General features: G+C 41.0%; 1 protein-coding gene across 1 annotated transcript; it reads right to left on the bottom strand.

The window, feature by feature from the left end:
* Positions 1-293: 293 nt before the first annotated feature.
* Positions 294-17,884, bottom strand: anapc5 (anaphase promoting complex subunit 5). The gene is made up of 17 exons (XM_032579127.1): positions 17,398-17,884; positions 17,223-17,302; positions 15,454-15,563; positions 15,140-15,383; positions 14,178-14,244; positions 13,949-14,050; positions 12,714-12,904; positions 12,546-12,627; positions 12,372-12,464; positions 10,130-10,311; positions 8,992-9,127; positions 8,754-8,828; positions 8,488-8,609; positions 7,444-7,551; positions 7,158-7,305; positions 1,243-1,405; positions 294-1,148 (listed from the first exon to the last, which is right to left on the bottom strand). The coding sequence occupies exons 1-17, from the start codon at positions 17,593-17,595 to the stop codon at positions 928-930; spliced, it is 2,322 nt and encodes a 773-aa protein (XP_032435018.1). The 5' UTR covers positions 17,596-17,884; the 3' UTR covers positions 294-927.
* Positions 17,885-18,588: the final 704 nt, after the last annotated feature.

Genomic DNA, 18,588 nt, shown 5'->3' with positions numbered 1-18,588 from the left:
TGAAATATCCATAACAAAACAGTCAAAGTAAAGATTAATACAGGTCCGAGCTGTAGCATCACATCACGGCTTCCTCGGTATTCTGGAGACAGAAATAAATCGGCCAGGCTCCTGAAACACATTCGCCCTGCGTCCCTCGCTCATCAAAACACGGAGGAGGATTGAGCGAGTCCGTGACTGTTCCCGATGAACTTCAAACACCTTCTTCCTCCAGGTAGCAACCCGGCCGGCTGCACATGATTCATCACTCAAACCGGAACCGTGCCACACAAATCAAGACACAAAGTACAGACTCTCGCTTACGTCTCTTTATTCATGACTCCTGTCTCTGTTTTGCTGAAATATAACTAACATTTTGAGCTGCAAGTTCCTCGACAACCTCCTATTCAAACTGAAACGATTAAGAAATGAGATGTTCACTCCAAATACACAAAATCTTATACAATATTTTTGGTATAGTTTCAGTTCACAATATCTTTGTACACTTGGAAAAAGATGAAGCTAACTAGTAACGATTTGGCAAGATGTAGGAGCTTGTTTTAAGTCAATAATTCCTTAATATTGATAAGAACGTACTAGCCCAACTTGTATTATTTTGCTTATAATGTGGATAAAGTGTCATTAAAAGTGAAATCTGCCTGTTAAAATAGTACTTTTTAAAAATTTTTTACCAATATTTAGGGATTACTGACTTAAAACAAGTTGCTCTTTCTAAAAGTTATTTGTAATTTAGTTCTCATTTCAAGTGAACTAAGATATTTATACTAGAAACTAGACCAAAAATACTTGGTGAGACTGTGGTCTTTTTGCTGCGTCTTAGTGCCGAGACAAATCAGGACAGGGCTTCACCCCCACCTAGTGGTGAGCCGCGGTACTGTACGTGTCGTAATGCAACCAGTCTGATGACGCTGCGAGGGGAGCGCTCTGTCAGAGCTGCATGAAGACCGGTGGGGCTGGGGACTGCAGCTCCTGGTCCAGCAGCCTAAAGTTCACGGCGCTTTTGTTGCTCTGCGCCGTCTGTCCCAGCGAGCGGTGGAGCTGCGCCTGGAGGTAGTGGACGTCCCGGAGGCGCTCCTTACAGCTGAGCCTGGAGAAATAAGACTCGGCCTCGTTGAGACCGTCAACAGCCAAAGCTGCCGAATGCTGACCTGCCAGGAGACGAGAAGACGAAGAAGAAGAAGCAAAGAGTCAGATGTAAGATCTTCCACGTGGCTTGATCAGATTCAGGGGGTTAAAGGTCACCTAGATGGCCCTGTTCTTTCAGCCTGAAGCCAGCTACAGCCATGTGACAGCGAGCTGCCAGCAGCATGGCGCGGCCTTTGTCGATGACAGCTCCGTGGGCGAGGATGGGCTCCATGGCTTCATGGAGAACAGTCAGAGCCTGCCCAGGGATGCCCAGCATCAGCTGGAGGAGGAACAAATACAATCACCTGATATGGTCATGGGAATAGAGGAGTCACAGATTATTTCAGTTGTACATCATCTTTAGTCCAATTGATGTTTTCTTTTAGTACTTGGCAGTGGTGGGCACACTTCCGCTAACCTGCTAACAGCCAAGCTAATTTTTCGCTCAGCGCTTTAGCTAACTGAAAATGTTTAGCTTAGCTTCCCCTTTATTCGCTTTCCTGAATATATTCTAAAGCGCTAATTTACTTAAATGTTTTGTAAACTTTCAGCCGAATCTGTGCTGCCGTTTTACTTATCGACATCGATATCCATGCTCTTATTTTGAAGTAGATGAAGAGCAGATCTGCTTCATCTCCTTTGTTTCCCCCCCAATAACTTTAGTTAAAACATGAGACGTACAGGAACAAAAATAAATCGTAGAAAACAAGGCGTAAACATAAACACAACATCAGAGGGCATTACAGAAAATGTAAATTATAATGTTAAAACTAGAACATTTCTGAAGAAATTTTAACGGAGCCTGCCAAAGTGTGCCTGTCGGTTGGCACACTTCGTGGGCGTTCTGATGCTACAAATTAGCATCAATGCTAAAGTAAGCTACAATGTACTCAATAGCATGTGGAGATTGACAAACATGTTGAGTAACATGGACTTATGCCATTCAGTATGTTGAAATTAGTGTACAAGTTAAAATGAGCCAAACTGCTAACATTAGCCAAAATGCTGTCAGTAGCATGTGGAGCATCACTCCATTCAGTGTATTAAGCATGGCTAATAAATAATAAAAATAGCTAAAAGCTTCTTTTAGGGAAAAGGCTAATGCTAATGGGGGCAATAAAATGCAAAGATTTGTGCTAAGGTTAATTTACTGTCTTGTGCAGCAGGGCAGTGCAATAACCTGAGAGAAAAAAGATAGTAAATATTAGTTAGCACTACCCTGAGAGGAATATTTAGGCTTTTATTTTGAAATTCCGTTACAAAACTTAACGCGGTGTCACTGTTGCTCCCCGTGATTAAGCTCATAATTACAACCCTCTGTACTGAATAGCTCTCTGATAGCAGACGGTGTCCATAAACAAGTTTACTAAATATTGTACAATAACTGAAAACAGAGATGTAACTTCTATCATGAATATAGATTAGCCAAAAACCCTCCAAATTACAATGAAATACTTCTACTTCTGGTGGGCGACGGAAGTAACACCCTTAATCGTTTCCCCAGTAAGCCTCCCAGGAAAAAGGTTGATAGAATGTTCAATTCCAATGGTATCAATGACATCAGCGGTTATGACGTCACTCTATGATACCACAAAGGAGTCTCTCTCTTGAATGTAGCTCGCAGACAGAGTTTTCTCAGACCTGTTCCACAGTTCTATCGCGACAGATCACTCTTCAGAGCACGTTCGAAATTAATTGAAACAAGCGGGATATCGATTCCAGATATTACATGCCTTTCAGAGAAGCAAGAATTTACCACAATATAGACATGAAGCAACAACAGATTGTTTGTGAACATGAAGCTTTTCCAGCTGAGCTTTCATGGGTCGACATGATGGACCTCAACATCCAAGTCGACTACGACGCAGTCATTTCTTTTGAAGATGACAGCGACAGCCCCATTAAGCCGGAAGATGAATCAGTAGAGATCCAGGGGGAATCAGGTCCTTCTGGCAACTTTGAGAGTCCAACATCATTGGAAGTCAAGCAGGAAACAACTCCCTCTGCTGGCTTCGAGATCACCCCCTCAGTGGAAGTTGTGGAAGAAACAAGCCAACACGTCATCGATCTCACAAAGCAGGTAGACGATCTTAAAAAAGAGTTGCAGAGTATAACTTTTGATCTCCATGAGGAAAGAGACCGAAGGATTGCATATCAGGCTGAAGTCAAATCACAGCAGGAGGAGATTGAGAAACTGCAAAACATGGTAGTAAAAGAACATCACCTGCGAGTCAAACGTGAACATGAAAGAAACGTGCCAGAGATTAAAGCTGCATCAAAGGTTTCTTGCTCTACCAAAGTTACAGCCGACAAGAGCATCCTTCAACAGCTGGAGTACTTCAAGAGGGAGGCTGAAAAATACGCCTCCCGCAACAAAGGTCTGATAGAAGTCATGGTAGAAGAGTACAGAGTGAGACTTAAATACGAGGAGCAGCTCAAAAGTCACACTGAGCAAGCTTCCAAATTCAAAGCACAGGAGGAAACGGTGAAATCTCTGCAGGGTCAGGTTGCAGACCTGAAGGTGAAGTTAAAACTTGCTCTGGAAAACAACCGTCCTAGAGTCTCCACCCAACCAGAGGTCCCCCTGCAAATAGAAGGCTCCCTACGACCAGAGGAGTCCAAGGAAAGACAGACCTCCAATCAATCAGTGAGGTACGAGGAAAGACAGACCTCCAATCTATCAGGGAGGTACGAGGAAAGACAGACCTCCAATCAACCAGGGAGGTACGAGGAAAGACAGACCTCCAATCAATCAGTGAGGTACGAGGAAAGACAGACCTCCAATCAATCAGGGAGGTACGAGGAAAGACAGACCTCCAATCAATCAGGGAGGTACGAGGAAAGACAGACCTCCAATCAATCAGGGAGGTACGAGGAAAGACAGACCTCCAATCAACCAGGGAGGTACGAGGAAAGACAGACCTCCAATCAACCAGGGAGGTACGAGGAAAGACAGACCTCCAATCTATCAGGGAGGTATGAGGAAAGACAGACCTCCAATCAACCAGGGAGGTACGAGGAAAGACAGACCTCCAATCTATCAGGGAGGTATGAGGAAAGACAGACCTCCAATCAACCAGGGAGGTATGAGGAAAGACAGACCTCCAATCAACCAGGGAGGTACGAGGAAAGACAGACCTCCAATCTATCAGGGAGGTACGAGGAAAGACAGACCTCCAATCTATCAGGGAGGTCTAACGAAATACAGACCTCCAATCAACCAGGGGTCTCCATGCATAGTCTGGCTTGGCCGTTGCACCGACCCACACCCAGGTTGCAATCAGAGGAGTCCACGCAAAGCCAAACCTCCACACAAACATGGAGGTCCGAGGAAAGACATACGTCCATGCGACCAACCTCCACTGGTTGCATGAAGGGGCTTCATGTTGGCGTTGGCGTGAAGGCCAATCTATGCCCGGCTCGGCCTTTACGCCGACCCACACCCAGGTGGCACTAACCTAGGTCACTATCCAAACCTAGGTTTTGCTAACACTCGGCATTAATTGCTTGATTAATTGATCTCTCTAAATTGTCCTAAGGTGTGAATGTGTGTGTGCAAGAATAAGTGTGTTAGATGATGGATGAATATTTGTTAAAAGTGTCTGACAGTAGAATATGAAACAGAGAATCTGCGAAAATGCATCTAGCTCTGCTACTGTCCAGAAACATCCAATCAGAACCAAAAGGCAAACCTTTGGTTCTGATTGGTTTCTAATGTGTTGAATGTGTCTCAGCACATTCAACACATTAGACTACTAGTGTACTGCAGCTACACAATTGGCAGAAAAACACCCTAATATTATATCATCATTGTTTATAATGATTTAGAAAACAAAATGCTGTACAGGTTTGTCAAAACTATTTCGACCCATATTAGAACTTTGCATTGATTTCCTTCATTTTAGTAGCTGTGATTTTGCCTAATCCACACATTTTCCCTAACCCCAAACAATATTAGTCTATTCCTAACCCTAACCCTATCTAAAACTTAATTAGCATCTTACCTCTAAATGTTACCCCTGACCCAAACCAATGAGTCCATCATATTAGGACCAAAGCCTGGTCCTAATATGATGGAACTAATGCAGTGTTTCTCAATTCCGGTCCTCAGGCCCCCCTGCCCTGCATGTTTTAGGTGTTCCCCTTCTGCCACACACCTGGATTGAATCTGTGGGTGATTAACATGCTACTGCAGTACTTGATGACTGCAGAAGAGGTCATGCTGTTCTGGAACAGCTGTTCTGAAACAGAGACACACCTAAAACATGCAGAGCAGGGGGTTTAAGGACTGGAATTGAGAAGCACTGACCTAATGTGACACTGGACATATAATGGTGCGTTCACACCAAATGTGTTTTGAGTGTCAGGCGCAGCTGGTTTGCATTCAAAGTCTATGTGGAGGCGCGTCGAGGGCCGTTGCATCGCGCTTCAAGTCTCTAGCGCGGCGCGATTTGAACCGTTTGACAAATCTAGCGCATCCAACGCTTCACATAGACTTTGAATATAAACCAGACTCGCTTGACGCTCAAAACGTGTTTGATGTTAATGCATCAGTAGAATGTTCAGTTCTACTGGTAACAATGACATCAGCAGTGATGACATCACTCTTTGATGCATCAAATGAATCTCTCTCTTGAGTGTAGCACACACGCTGTTTTTCAGACCTGTTCCTGTTTCATAGTTATAAGTTATGAATCTTTTCCAGGAGTATTGTTAAAATGATTTGAAGGCACAGAATCAGCCCAGTACAGGTTCACATTCTCGGGTTAGAGAGACTCACCTGGTATAAAGTTAATTTTTTGGTACTGGAATCACACTGGAGATAAATTAGTTTAATCAAAGTATGTCATGAATATGTGTTCATGTACTCCATCTTAAGTCCAGAGCACACTAGATTTTTGTTGCTTTTGCCACCATTTGATGATATGTATATAAGATATAACATAAACAGCACCATTCAGAGATGCGATGAGTTTATAGCAGTTGTTCCACCATGTCTGTAGTTCTGACGTTCTGCCATCACTGTGGTTCTAAAGAGCAGCTCAGAGAGGCAGACTAAATTCTGTCTATTTTGAGTCTAACTGACACTGTTTTGTGTCAGTTAGACTTTTGTTTTGAGTTAAATTTGGCTCGTTTTTTGTTAATTATTTTGCCACAGTTACTCGAAATGCCAACAAAAGTAATATCTCCCCTCACGGGATTGAGCCGCACGTTTTGATATATATATTGTGAGGGGCCACGCAGCGGTACGAGCCACATTAACGGTAGTAGGAAGCGGCAGTTATTTTGAGGTGTAGAACAATAGGGGCCTGTCATGCAATGCATAGGGATGTAATCCCTATGCATTGCATGGCAGGCCCCTATTAAATTGGTGCTTGAGTGTTGTAGTCTTTCAAGAGTAGATATCATTTGAAGTGAAGTTAGCGCTTTAGAACTATCTTCCTCTTAATTACCGTGATTTGCTAAAAATGCGCTTTAGCAAATCTTTTGTTTTTCTTCCAAGTTTTTTATTTAACAGTTTAAAGCACAAAATGGTGCTGAATTAATCTTTATGATTAGAGCCTTATGGTTAGTACAACTAATGTTTTAGCTAGTGATGCCCACCACTGGTATTTGAATATTTAGACATTTTTTGAGCACTCATCTATGAACAATTTTTAGCTTTTCTGCTTGTGTAGATTTGATTTACTCTTACAGGTTTATTTTAGTAAATGCCCAATCAGCCATCAAGTCTGTAAACTAAATACAGAATGACCGAATGTCTCCCTATTTATTTTATACATCAACTTGACACTTTTCTGTTCTATATTTTCCAAGCAGATTTATTCTACATGCGTATAAAGCTTGTAATCACGCCAGCGAGTTCTGGAAACATTCGAAAACATTCACTGTGGAGCTTGAAATCTTGCAAACCAATCTGCTTCGGTTGTGAGCCAATGCATGGCAGCTTTCAGCCAGCAGTAACACCTCCCACGCTGCGTGGAAGCTGCTGATGGACGGACACAGCAACAGGCTTTCTTGTTGTGGCTGACCTGAGTGAAGGCCAGATGAAGGACGCCCTCTGAGGCCAGGGACTGCAGGTGGTGCTGCCTGGCCAGAGCCAAGGCCTGCAGGAGGAGAGGAAGAGCCGTGGAGAAGCTGGACGACTCCCAGTGGAGCTCGGCGGTGGACAGCATCACTCTGGAGGGCGCAGGCAGCACGCGGGAGGCAGGCGACAGTTAAAATCCGACTTGCCGGAGTAAAGTTTGGTGCTTTTTCTTCTTCACGCTGCAGATCATTGCAACGAGAAGGTGTGCAAGAACAACATAAGAGCCGAACCTGATGATGATCTCCGTGCACTTGGTCTTCTCGCAGTGAACCTGCAGCTGCTGTAGGATGCTGTAGGCCTCGGTGCTGCGGTTCAGGGCCTTCAGAACTTGGGCTTTCCTGCCAATAAATAAACTCTAAACACCGAAGCAAAGAGAACAATCTCTCCAGGATGGTGTAATGGTGTGTTGTGATAGTAACGGCCTACAATTACCAGCTACGTTTCCATAACAAATGTGCGCAAATCTTTACCTAGATTCTGCTTATGCCGAAAAAATATAAGGTAGCAATGCAACTGTTAAATAAAAATAAGAAATTAAAATCCTGCTTTGATAAAGGTTGTTCATGTGATAAGTCATGGACATAAACAGTTGCATGAAATTACATTCATAATCATATTTCAGTAACGGCGCTAGCGCTCATCATCTATCGTTTGATTTATTTTTAACTGGAGTTTAACCCTTTGTTAACTTTTTTAACGAAGGGTTTTAACAAATAAATTGAAATAATTTCCAATTTTTAACAACATTTGTCCTCCTCTATGCTTTGACCATCACTATGGTTGCAATTGCGGCACATAACCTGTCAAAAAAAAAAAAAAAAAAAAGACAGGATTTTAACATAGTTTGTATTTAAAGTGCAAATAAAATATTCAAGCACCTTCATGAAATGGCGCCCTTAATACATCATGTCCTGAGAAGTGCAAAATAAGAACGCCATTCAAGTTAGCATATACTATACACCGTATAGTATATATACACAAATCCTACAGAAAATCTCAAAAAATGATTCTAAGGAAACAAAAATCTCTTGAAAGATTGGAGTTCAAGAGACGCTGTGAAACAAGAAGTCGACGGGGATTGGTCAAGATTCAGCTGAGTTGCAGTGATTGGTCAGAAAAGAAGGAAGCACAGAAAAAATGGCAATGACTTGTGAAAATGTTAAGTCCATGCAAAATTTGCGATTAGTGTGTGTATTTGAAGTAATAGCTTAATGACACCAGACGTCCTTCCTAGAGGGACTGAAGTAGCACTGTTGTGTGTGCTTTGGCATTACCTGTACAGTCCCTCTGTTTTGTTTAAAGCAGACATGGCCTTTACAAGCGGCTCCGCTAAATGGTACTTCCTGTTGTTCATGTGTCTCTCAAACTGGATTTTCAGATTGCAAAGCATCCAGAGCTGAAGATAGGAGGAATACGAAAGTTAAAGGATCTTAGATTGGACAATTAAACATATAATATGTAAGTAAGTAAGTATTTGAGGTAAATTAAATACACATCTGCCAGGTTGTGAGCTAATGTATTAGAGCAAAAAGAAAAATACCTTTGAATGTTGCGTGTGAGGAGGAAACTGTTCCTTCAGATGCTGAAAAATCTCTGCAGTTGCACTGTACAACCCCTGCATCGAAAACGAGACAGAGACGCAGTCCAGTGTTTACAGTCCGTCCACACGCTGCAAAGTACGGCTGTTTAACATTCACTACCTACAGTATGTTTACAGTGAGATGAAAACGCAGCTTCCCCGTGAGAGTCGGGACAGAGAGCAGGGGCAGCAGCGTTACCTGTTCGGCGTGCAACTCGGCCAGGTGGCACAGAGCCACAGCGAACGCCTCCGTGTTGTTCTGATGGACCCCGAAGTTCACCGGTTCCAGGCTGCTCATGTTGAGAAGGAGCTGGGCCTGCTGCAGAGCCATGGTGCTGCGGGACGTAACGGAGGTCACACTAAAGCAGCAGCATGTAGCGCTGATAAACAGCATGGTTTTTGTTTTTATGCATTTGTTCAAACTGTCACCATGTTGTGGCAGTGAGCTGTGAGACAGACAATCTGTGGAAATATTGATCTCCTCCACCTTTCGCCATCTGCAGAAATGCACCGCTGCCGGTCAGAAACAACCAATCGGAGTCAGGAGGAGGGTCTTAGTGCTGTCAATCACATTTGTGAACACACTGCTCAATGAGCTAATGGCAAAGACACAATTTACCTTTCCTAAAAAACTGCTAATTAGCTTGAACATTCACCACAGATATCTATTTATGAACCAGCTGTATTAGGGGAGTGTGAGCAGCATGTACATGAGGATGACTGACAGATTTATTTATTAGCAGATTGACTGTTTCTGATCAGGCGGTGTATTTCTGCAGATGCCAGTAGGACCGCAAGGAGAAACCAAAGAAGCTTTTTTTTCCACAAACGATCTGTTTCATATTACACTGTCACGAAATAGTGACAGTTTTAATAAATATGAAAAAATATAAATTTTTATAAAAGTTTCATTCTGCAGCTTTAAAATAATTTATATGCTTGTTTGCTTTTGAATAGTATACAGTAGCTCATCATTGGTGTTTAAAATCATGGGTGGATGGACTGATCTTAAAACAAACATCTGTACTGAGTTTTTCAAACAACTGGGTTTGAACTTTATGGTTATGTAAATATTAGAGCCAGTATGTATCATTTGGATATGGAATAAGGGAAATGCATGTAGAATCCAAATCTGTGCGTTGAATTACTGTTTCTTTAAATCGTTGAAGTTTTTGGTTTGATGATCATTCGCCACCAGAAAAAGAACAATGAATCACTAAAAGACCGAAAGTGGTGGAGATTCACGTCCATGAAAACCAGAACTGTAAACACTGTTTTAGTTTAGCAAATACTGAAGAGCGTGTGTGTGTGTGGCGCCGCGTAGCGAAGACCCTCACCTCTTGCCGTACATCCTCCATATGGACGTGGTCTGAGCCAGGCTGATCTCGATCAGCTCCGACAGGCTGTGCTTCCAGTGCAGGATCTCCGTGTCCTTCAGAGCGTCCATCAGCTTGTGCGCAGCCTTACCCTGCATCGCCCCCTGCTGGACCAGCGACTGAATGTCCAGAGATCCCAGGTACTGGAGCGGAGAGGAGAACAAGTCGGACATGTTGGCGACAGATGTTGACCTCAGGTGGGGGAAGTGACCTGGACATAAACAACTGGAATCGATTGTTACTCACAATAAATACTTAATACAAACAAAGGAAGAACCGATTCCACTGGATGTTTACAGAACGCACCTCTGCACTTGAAAGGTTTTCGATGGCTTTGGTTCAGTTATATAAGAGACTCCCAGATGGGAAACTTAAAAGGAAATTATTTATCAATTTAGGTTATGTAAAAGGCTTCAGATCCAGCCAAAACACAACACAAATGTGGGGAAGCATTATTTAAGTGTTGGCACTTTCCTGCTAAAAGAAACTTTCTGACATGTCTGAACTGCATGTGGTTACAATAGTGAAAAAAGTAGCGTGCAAACGTTAATCTAGGTTCCGACTGCAGAGAAAGGCTTCAGACACACAAAGCAATCTGCAAGTTGGAACATGGATCATTTTTCTAGAATTGCTCACAACTGCTGGAAAATCTCAGCTCTAACTTGCACTAATGTCAGATGTTAGACATCAACCTGTACTGAGTATTTTATCAAATGGATGCAACCCTGTTTTATTACAGCGACATTTAAATGTATCCTGAGTTCATTCAGGATAATTTTGATTTACTTTAAATTCTAGTGAGGTCAGAACAAACTCAAATCGCTTTGTGTTCTGTTGTTGATTTTACTTTCATTTTGAGTAAATTTCCTGCATTTTCAACCTGAAATTCCCGTAAAAAAGTTGGAGAAACAAAAATGTTTACCATTAAAATGAAGAATAAACTAAATTGTTTTATTTTATTGGCCCAGGTTGCCAATATTTTTCTTTTGGTGGGAGTGCGGAGGTCACAACCACTGATGTACAGACTACATATAGTGTTGGACACTAAAGCTGGCTCCGGACCGGGGGCCCACATCCTTCTAAATCCGGCCCTGCTGTTTAATGTCCACAATGTAACGTTTGAAAGCCAGAATAAATCAGCACAACTTTATCAATCTGAAAGGACTCAATATTGTACTGTATTTTGTCGAAAATGATTAAAAACAAATACGTTTTTTAGCTTCTTTTTTTAAAAATATTTTTATTCAAGTTTCCTAGATCTAGACCAAGTCTAGTCTCTCAAGGTCAGAGCTTTATCACCCTTCTAATAGAAATAAATTAGCCGCAGGAGCTTCTCCAGACATTCATTATACATATAATCAATCTGCTGAATTCAAATAGCCTCATTAATCCAGAAACAGTGAAAGCACCACTGATGGAAGCAGCAGGCATCAGAGCTCAACTATACCTAGTAAAACATCTCCATGCCTTTCTTAAGGTGTTTTTAAGGTACACAGAGATATAAGGGGCTGGTTGAATTCGAGCAGTTTTTAGTTCAAACAGTTCTGACCGAAAGAAATACCAAAATTGACCTTTTTCTATCCATGCATAAGGGTTTCACTAAAACTGAAGGTTTTCGGTTGGAGGTGAAAATTGCAGGTAAAAGAAATGATAAAGGGTGAAGGACCAAAAATCAATCAATATATAAATAAATAAACGGTAAGAGTCAGAAAACATTTCCATTAATACTGTCAGGGATTCTACACTTTTCCCATCGTAAAATTCAAGCACTTTTCATGTATTTTCAAGATAAGTTTTCAAACTTTTAAAGCACCACACTTTGGAGATAAAAAACAACACAAATGAACTAAAAAAAAAAGATTCACTACTATATAATATAATTGATCACTGTTATTATGCATTTTGATAATCTGCATTCTATAGCAGGGATAAAGTAAACTAAAATATATCAAAACTTCATGTCTCACATAAAATAATTCTGGCGATTCCAGCTGACCTACAACAAGAAAAGTTCAGTCTGATTTAACTTCAGACGGCGAGAAAAAAAAACAAACTTGCACGTTGTTTTACTAAGGTAACCTGGTACAGACATTTTCTCAGTGTAGTCTGGGTTCAAAATCATAAAAATTAATCTACAGCACGTACAACAGCCGACGCCAAACTACCCAGCAGATTCTCCACTGAAAGGTCATGTTGCACTCACCGGCAGGCAGAAATGAGCGGCCATTTTCACCGAATCCTGAGTCAACACCGTGCTTTCCGATCCCTTCATGTGTTCCAGCGTGTAGAGCCAGCTCTGGGAGAGAAATCTTTATGACCATCAAAACATTCTTGGCAACATTACTGCGGCGTCAGAGCATAAAGCTGTTTGTTTTACCAGACAATGCTGTAAGCACACGTGGTCGTTGGACTCCTGGGCAATGCGGATGGCCTCCTGCAGAGCCAGGTCGGCTTGCTGACTGAAAGAACCAAAACAGCACTGAGAAAACATTTCTTCATTCTGTCCAAACAAACTCAAACTGCGGCCCTCCAGCTCCGCACTCACTAGTGGCCGAAGCGGCAGTGCAGGCTGGCCAGGTTCAGCGCGGCGTAGCGGAGGCTTCGGCCGTAGCCCTCGTCTCCGTTGCTCTTTCCCTCGTTGCTGGACAGGATGAGGCGGTCGAAGTAGTGCAGGAGGCTGTGAGCGGAGAGGAAGATGTCCTGGACTCTCATGCTGTTCAGGTAGTTCAGGTAATGCTGTTGACAGCAGGAGGAGCAGAGAGCTGCTGTAGGATACACACCGTCACTCAGGTAGCATAAAACCGCTATGCTGCGGCATCTCGCAGCATAAATAACGCCTTCTCAAAGTATGTAAGCACAACTCTTTCACAAAACTGTCCAACACAATCCAATTTAAAACAATAATGTGGCAACAACTCTGTGCATCGTACATCTGGAGCAAACTGTAAAACACCTGAAACACCGAGTCCCTTTAACTCTAGGCTAAAACCTCTCCAGTTGCTTTGGACCCATAATCACTGAAACACTGAACATTTGTTTTTAAGACGTCTTCTTGTTTTCATTTTGATTTATAGAGACTGTAAGGAGAACGAGAGATTTATGACTTTGCGTCTATTACACGCATTCACAACAATGAATCACAAATTCAATTCAACTAAACACAAAAATACTTTATTTTAAAGGGTAATTAAATGTCATTGTCGTTCCTATCGTCTAAACATCTCGAAAGAGTCACTATGGACGGTGATGAGGGAAGGAATGATATCAAATTTAATGTTAACTAAAACACAGGATGAAGAGGTTTCTCTTCACTGACAGTTTCTTCAGACTGCATAATAAACAGCGGCTACATTTAGCTGCAGTTTTTAAGGGAATGTCCTCTCAGCGCAGAACAGCATGGCCTGCGCTGGGAGAAGAGCAAGGTCATCAAAGCTTGTTAATTAGTTGGACTACTGTAGCGAGTTTACAGCTGGCAGCACTGCTTGCCAAGTTTCTCTTTTAAAACGGCGTGACACAACGACCCGCCACAAGTTTTTAAAGCTGCGTTTCTTCTAAGCGAGGGAAAAGAGTAGCTGTATTTGTTCAGTCAGCTGACTGGCAGTGCGCAGCATAAGGTCAGGGAGGGGCAGAGCTGCATTACTCTAAGTTCACACTTTCTACTGTATCTAATTAAAATGGCTTTAATCCGCATGTTAATATTTTTTTATAAAACCCTGAGATACCATGGAAACGGCGACAAGCACGATTGAGGATGCAGTTAAAAGTTCTGCTGGGCCTCACCGCTTCTGCAAAGTCCGGGTTAAACTTCAGCATGTTGTTGAGCTCCTCTTGCAGCGCCGCCGGCCTCAGGGCTTTGTTCTCGTCGTTCTTCAGAAGGTAAGCCTGCGGAGGGACGTTCCCAGAGTGAGAGGGGGGCCGCTTCGGCGCCGCAAAAAACACATTTGGGCCCCACGGACCCCTCCGAGCGAAATTACAAACAGTACTTCATTTAGACTTCATCCAGACTCACCTGTCTAGAAAGAAAGTATTCGGCCTGTTTTTGAGAGAGGGGGCCCCGGCTCGGCGTGTTGTCACATCTGAAACAGACACACAATCTGATGTCAACTTTTAAAAACGTCAAAGTAGTAGTAGAGCTGATTAATAGATTATTTAATTAACTGTCAACTAATTTAGTAATCGATTAACTGAAGTATACAGACTCAAAAAAAGGCCATCCGTGGAAACCCCCCCCAAACATTAACATTATGTAGTAATTGAGCCAAACCTCAGAAAACTCCCCCAGAAAACTCGCTAAGCCCGGTGGTGGGGCGCTCGGCAGTCACTCATCCAGCGGCCCGTTGAGTTTTTGAGTTAAAAAATGTTTAAAGTTGACAGGAAATGTGAAAATATCAATTGATAATCATGTGTTATTGAAAGATTGGAAGATTAACACCTGAACACCAACTAGAAAGTCATAGAAATAAAAACATTTAGAAAAAGACTTAAATAAATAAGCATTGTTGAGCCTGGTGGGGGCACAAGTAAAGCCTGGTGGCCCGCCAGGCTTAAAATACACTGGGGGAAACCCTGTATGTATTTTACATTTAAGATAAGAATGCCCCTGTCTATAAATACGTCTTATCCAAAATTCCTCAAGTATTATAATTTTAGCTTCACCTGGTTCAAATTCCCTAAAGAAATGCTGTTATTGCAATTTAGGCTACAAAATGATTATTTTCTTACTTTAAAAAAGGTAGTGATTATTTATTTCCATCTTTTAATGTATTTGTAAAATTGCAAAATGAAAAATCAAACCATTCTTTTTCTATATCTGACTAACCATCAGAATAATCAATTCCTAAAACAATCAAAGTGATGCCAAACTGCACGTAGTTCAAGACTGTACTTTTGGCTTGAAGGTGATCACTAGTGGTTAAAGTCAGACTTTAAAAATGAGACGCGCGTCCGGCTGAGAAGAACAGCATCACTAACCGAAGTTCGGACTCATGCAGTGGGGTGTCCAGCTCTTCTTTGTCCGCTCGGTCCCCCACGGTGTCCTCGGTGCTGGTGAGGTCCATGTCCGAGTCATCTGCAGCCAGTGTGGGCACACACACCTGCCCGTCCGTGGGCTTGGCGTAATGGCTGTGATAATAGTGCTGCAGGGACTTGTACAGCTTGTACACCTGACTGAAAGACAGCTTGTTGTACGCCAGCAGCATGTGCCTCATGAAAAGACCTGCAGAGCAGAGAGATTATTGGGAAACGGAGGATTTCCAGAGAAAAATAAAGCACGAGGTTTTGCGTACCTACGACGCTGGTTTTGTAAGCCTCAGAATCGAAAGCGGTGAACGGAGTGGGCAGAGTGGAGAAGAAGTACTCCATGTCTTTCAGCTCTCCGTCTGCCATCTCATGCAGCCTTCAAGGATTAGAAGAGACAAGCTCGGCGACTTCCTGCAAACGCCTTTTCCACACCGCAGAGGATCGACAAACTATAGAGCTACATGTTTTAATAATATTTTCTTTTATAATAAACTACTATGGCTTTTACTATGTGTATGCAGGGATGCAACTAACAATTATTTTAGTAATCGATTGTTCTGACGATAATCAGGTAAAAAAATGTACACAGTCTTCATATTTTTCATTCAACCACTTAGGGTTCTTTTTATACAATATCAGAAAAGACAACTAATTCAGTTCCTTTTTAAATAAGAAAATAAGCATTTTGTTGCCGAAAATGTAATAACACAGCATTCCTTTAGTGGATGCTTTTAAAAAAAAAAAAAAATCTTAAATCCAAAAATGTATATATACAAATATTTTAACAGTTTTGGATGAATTATTGCTCTGACTGTATTGTTCCATCAGGAAATTAAATTTTTTGATTAACCAATTACTAAATTAGGTGACGATTATTTCTGCAACTGATTCATTACAATTAATCATGATTAATCGTTTGTATTTGTATTCATCTGTATGCTTGACAAATCAGACGTCTCGTCTTGTGTCTCCCCCTGCTGGACGAGTGAGTGTATTACAGTTTTTTCTCATTGACTTAAAAAAAATTAGGAAACAAATTAAGTTTTTAGTTTTTTTTTAAAGTGCAGGAGTAGGATTTATTACATGCAGGTAGAAAATCATTATCTTCACTGCTAAACGTAATTATTTTTACATTAAAATGGACAGAATTTAAGGATGTTCTTAAAGTTGAGGGATTTTAATACAAGAAGAATTAAGGAAGAAATTATATTTTAACAGAACAATAGAAAACGCCACCCAGTGTGTTACACTGAGTGGTGTTAAATCTAGTATCTTTGGAAAACACTCAGTGAAAACTACTCAATAACCTGTTGTGAAGGCACCACAGCAGCATAATGTAAAGCCCAGTAACTACTATCCTTGGCCAAAAAAGATTAAAGAAGCAAAAGAAAAGAAAAATCATTTTTGACCATGAAATATTTCTCTGTTGAGGGATATTAATATTTACTTCGATTGTTTGCGTAAACCAGATTAAGAAATTACACATTTTTACTTGTTGGATTACACTGCACTTTCCAACTTTTCTGGAAAAAATACGATTTTAGTTTGAATGTCAAATAACACTTCACATACCCCATTTAACTCTGTGGTGCATTCACATCGTGTTGTAAACTAGATGATCTGATCATGATCTTATTCAACAAATACTAGATTTTATTCACCAAGAGGTTTTGTGGTTGTATGACAGCTTGAACTGAGTGATAATAATCTGACCAAAAATCTCTTTACATTTTAAACTGCTACTGCAGAATAAAATGAAATAAAAATTGTCACAATTGCCAGCTCAACACCTTAAACATGGGATGATTCTTTGCACAACAGGAGTGTCTAATAGGGCCATCATCATTGTTTATCTTTACAACTTAGCATAAATAACTGAACCTGACTGCACACAGATGCAGCTGAAGAATAGACTCAAAACAAACTATTAGTCTTTATTATTAGCTAATCAAGACCATTCTTAATTTTTCTATAATAGTTAAATAATGACCAGTACGTAAGTGACTTGTTTGGATAACTACAGAGTTTGGCAGACCTGAGTTTGACTGCATAGGCGGTCTTAGGACAACACTCCTCCACAGTCTTCAGGAACTGACCAAGACTCAGGTCTGGACCCTGGAAATTACATTAAAAAAAACATAGTGAGCAACACATACGACACTAGGGTAAATATAAGGAAGTTTGAATAGACTCAGCATAAAGACTTGAACCTGTTGGAGGGGCAGGATGAGCTTGTTCAGCCGCCTTCTCTCCGGCAGGGTGATCTTTGAAGAGGTCATCTCATACAGCAGCGCCAGCACGGAGATTTTATATGGACTCACCCAGTCTTTAATGCCGAACACGTTAGCGTGGACCACCCCGTTAGTCATCATGGGGTTAAAATACAAACTTTCATGCACACTCGCCATCCTTAAACGGACTTAGCACTAAGCTAAAGACAGCTCGGTGTCCAACATGCAGCAGAGAGAGTAAGCTAACTACCTCACCGCGTCCCGTTAGCGTCAGGAAAGTCGCCTAAAAAGAGCAAGAATAACTCCGCGTTCATCTTAGGAACCTCTAGCATAAAGGTTTTAGCTCAAAATAAGGATATGTTTTAACCTCGTGACAAAAATATGTACTATCTTCCGAATATTGACACAAGTTGGCTGTTTTGCTTTCAAACCGCCCTCCTTCTGTCGCCTCAAAGAGACGTCATCAAAACGGCAGGGATAGATCAGCGCGTCCGCCATATTGTAAGTGGCAAAACCACTTTGGAAAGTCCATGGCCCCTAGGACTAGCCAGGTAATATGGTTTTCATAATTAAATACCTTCTAGATTTGGCGTTTAGTAATTTCATATATATATATATATATATATATATATATATATATATATATATATATATATATATATATATATATATATATACTTTATGTAAAGTAATGTTGACAAATATAAATAAAGTCTGCATATTGAGTCAATGTGCTCAACATGTCTCTTAGACTGACCTATTTAATCTCCAAAAGTATCAGAAAGATTTAGCTTTACAAATGATAGCTAGACCAGGTTTAGTTGTGCTAATTTGTTTTACAAAAAAAATATTAAGTGTAATATTACTACTACTACTACTACTACTACTACTACTAGTGATAATCATCATAATCTTCTTACAATAATTACAATTATCATATTCTGCCTATCTACTTACCTGCCAACTCACACTTTATAAAGAGACAGAACATTGTCAGCTATAAATCTAACAAAACCTTTCCTATTTTAGGTTAAGATTAATTTGGTAAACTCCAGAACATGAACTAAACACATAAAAGTAACAAAACATTTTAAAATTAACTGCTACTACTCCACCATTTAACAATTAGAAACAATTTGAATACTCCTTAATGATATAAAACAGAAGAAA

This window comes from Xiphophorus hellerii, chromosome 12 (genome assembly GCF_003331165.1).
Source record: "Xiphophorus hellerii strain 12219 chromosome 12, Xiphophorus_hellerii-4.1, whole genome shotgun sequence".
Classification (NCBI taxonomy): domain Eukaryota; kingdom Metazoa; phylum Chordata; class Actinopteri; order Cyprinodontiformes; family Poeciliidae; genus Xiphophorus; species Xiphophorus hellerii.
The sequence above is the reverse complement of the archived record's forward strand: the minus strand, read 5'-3'. Positions and strand labels throughout refer to the sequence as shown.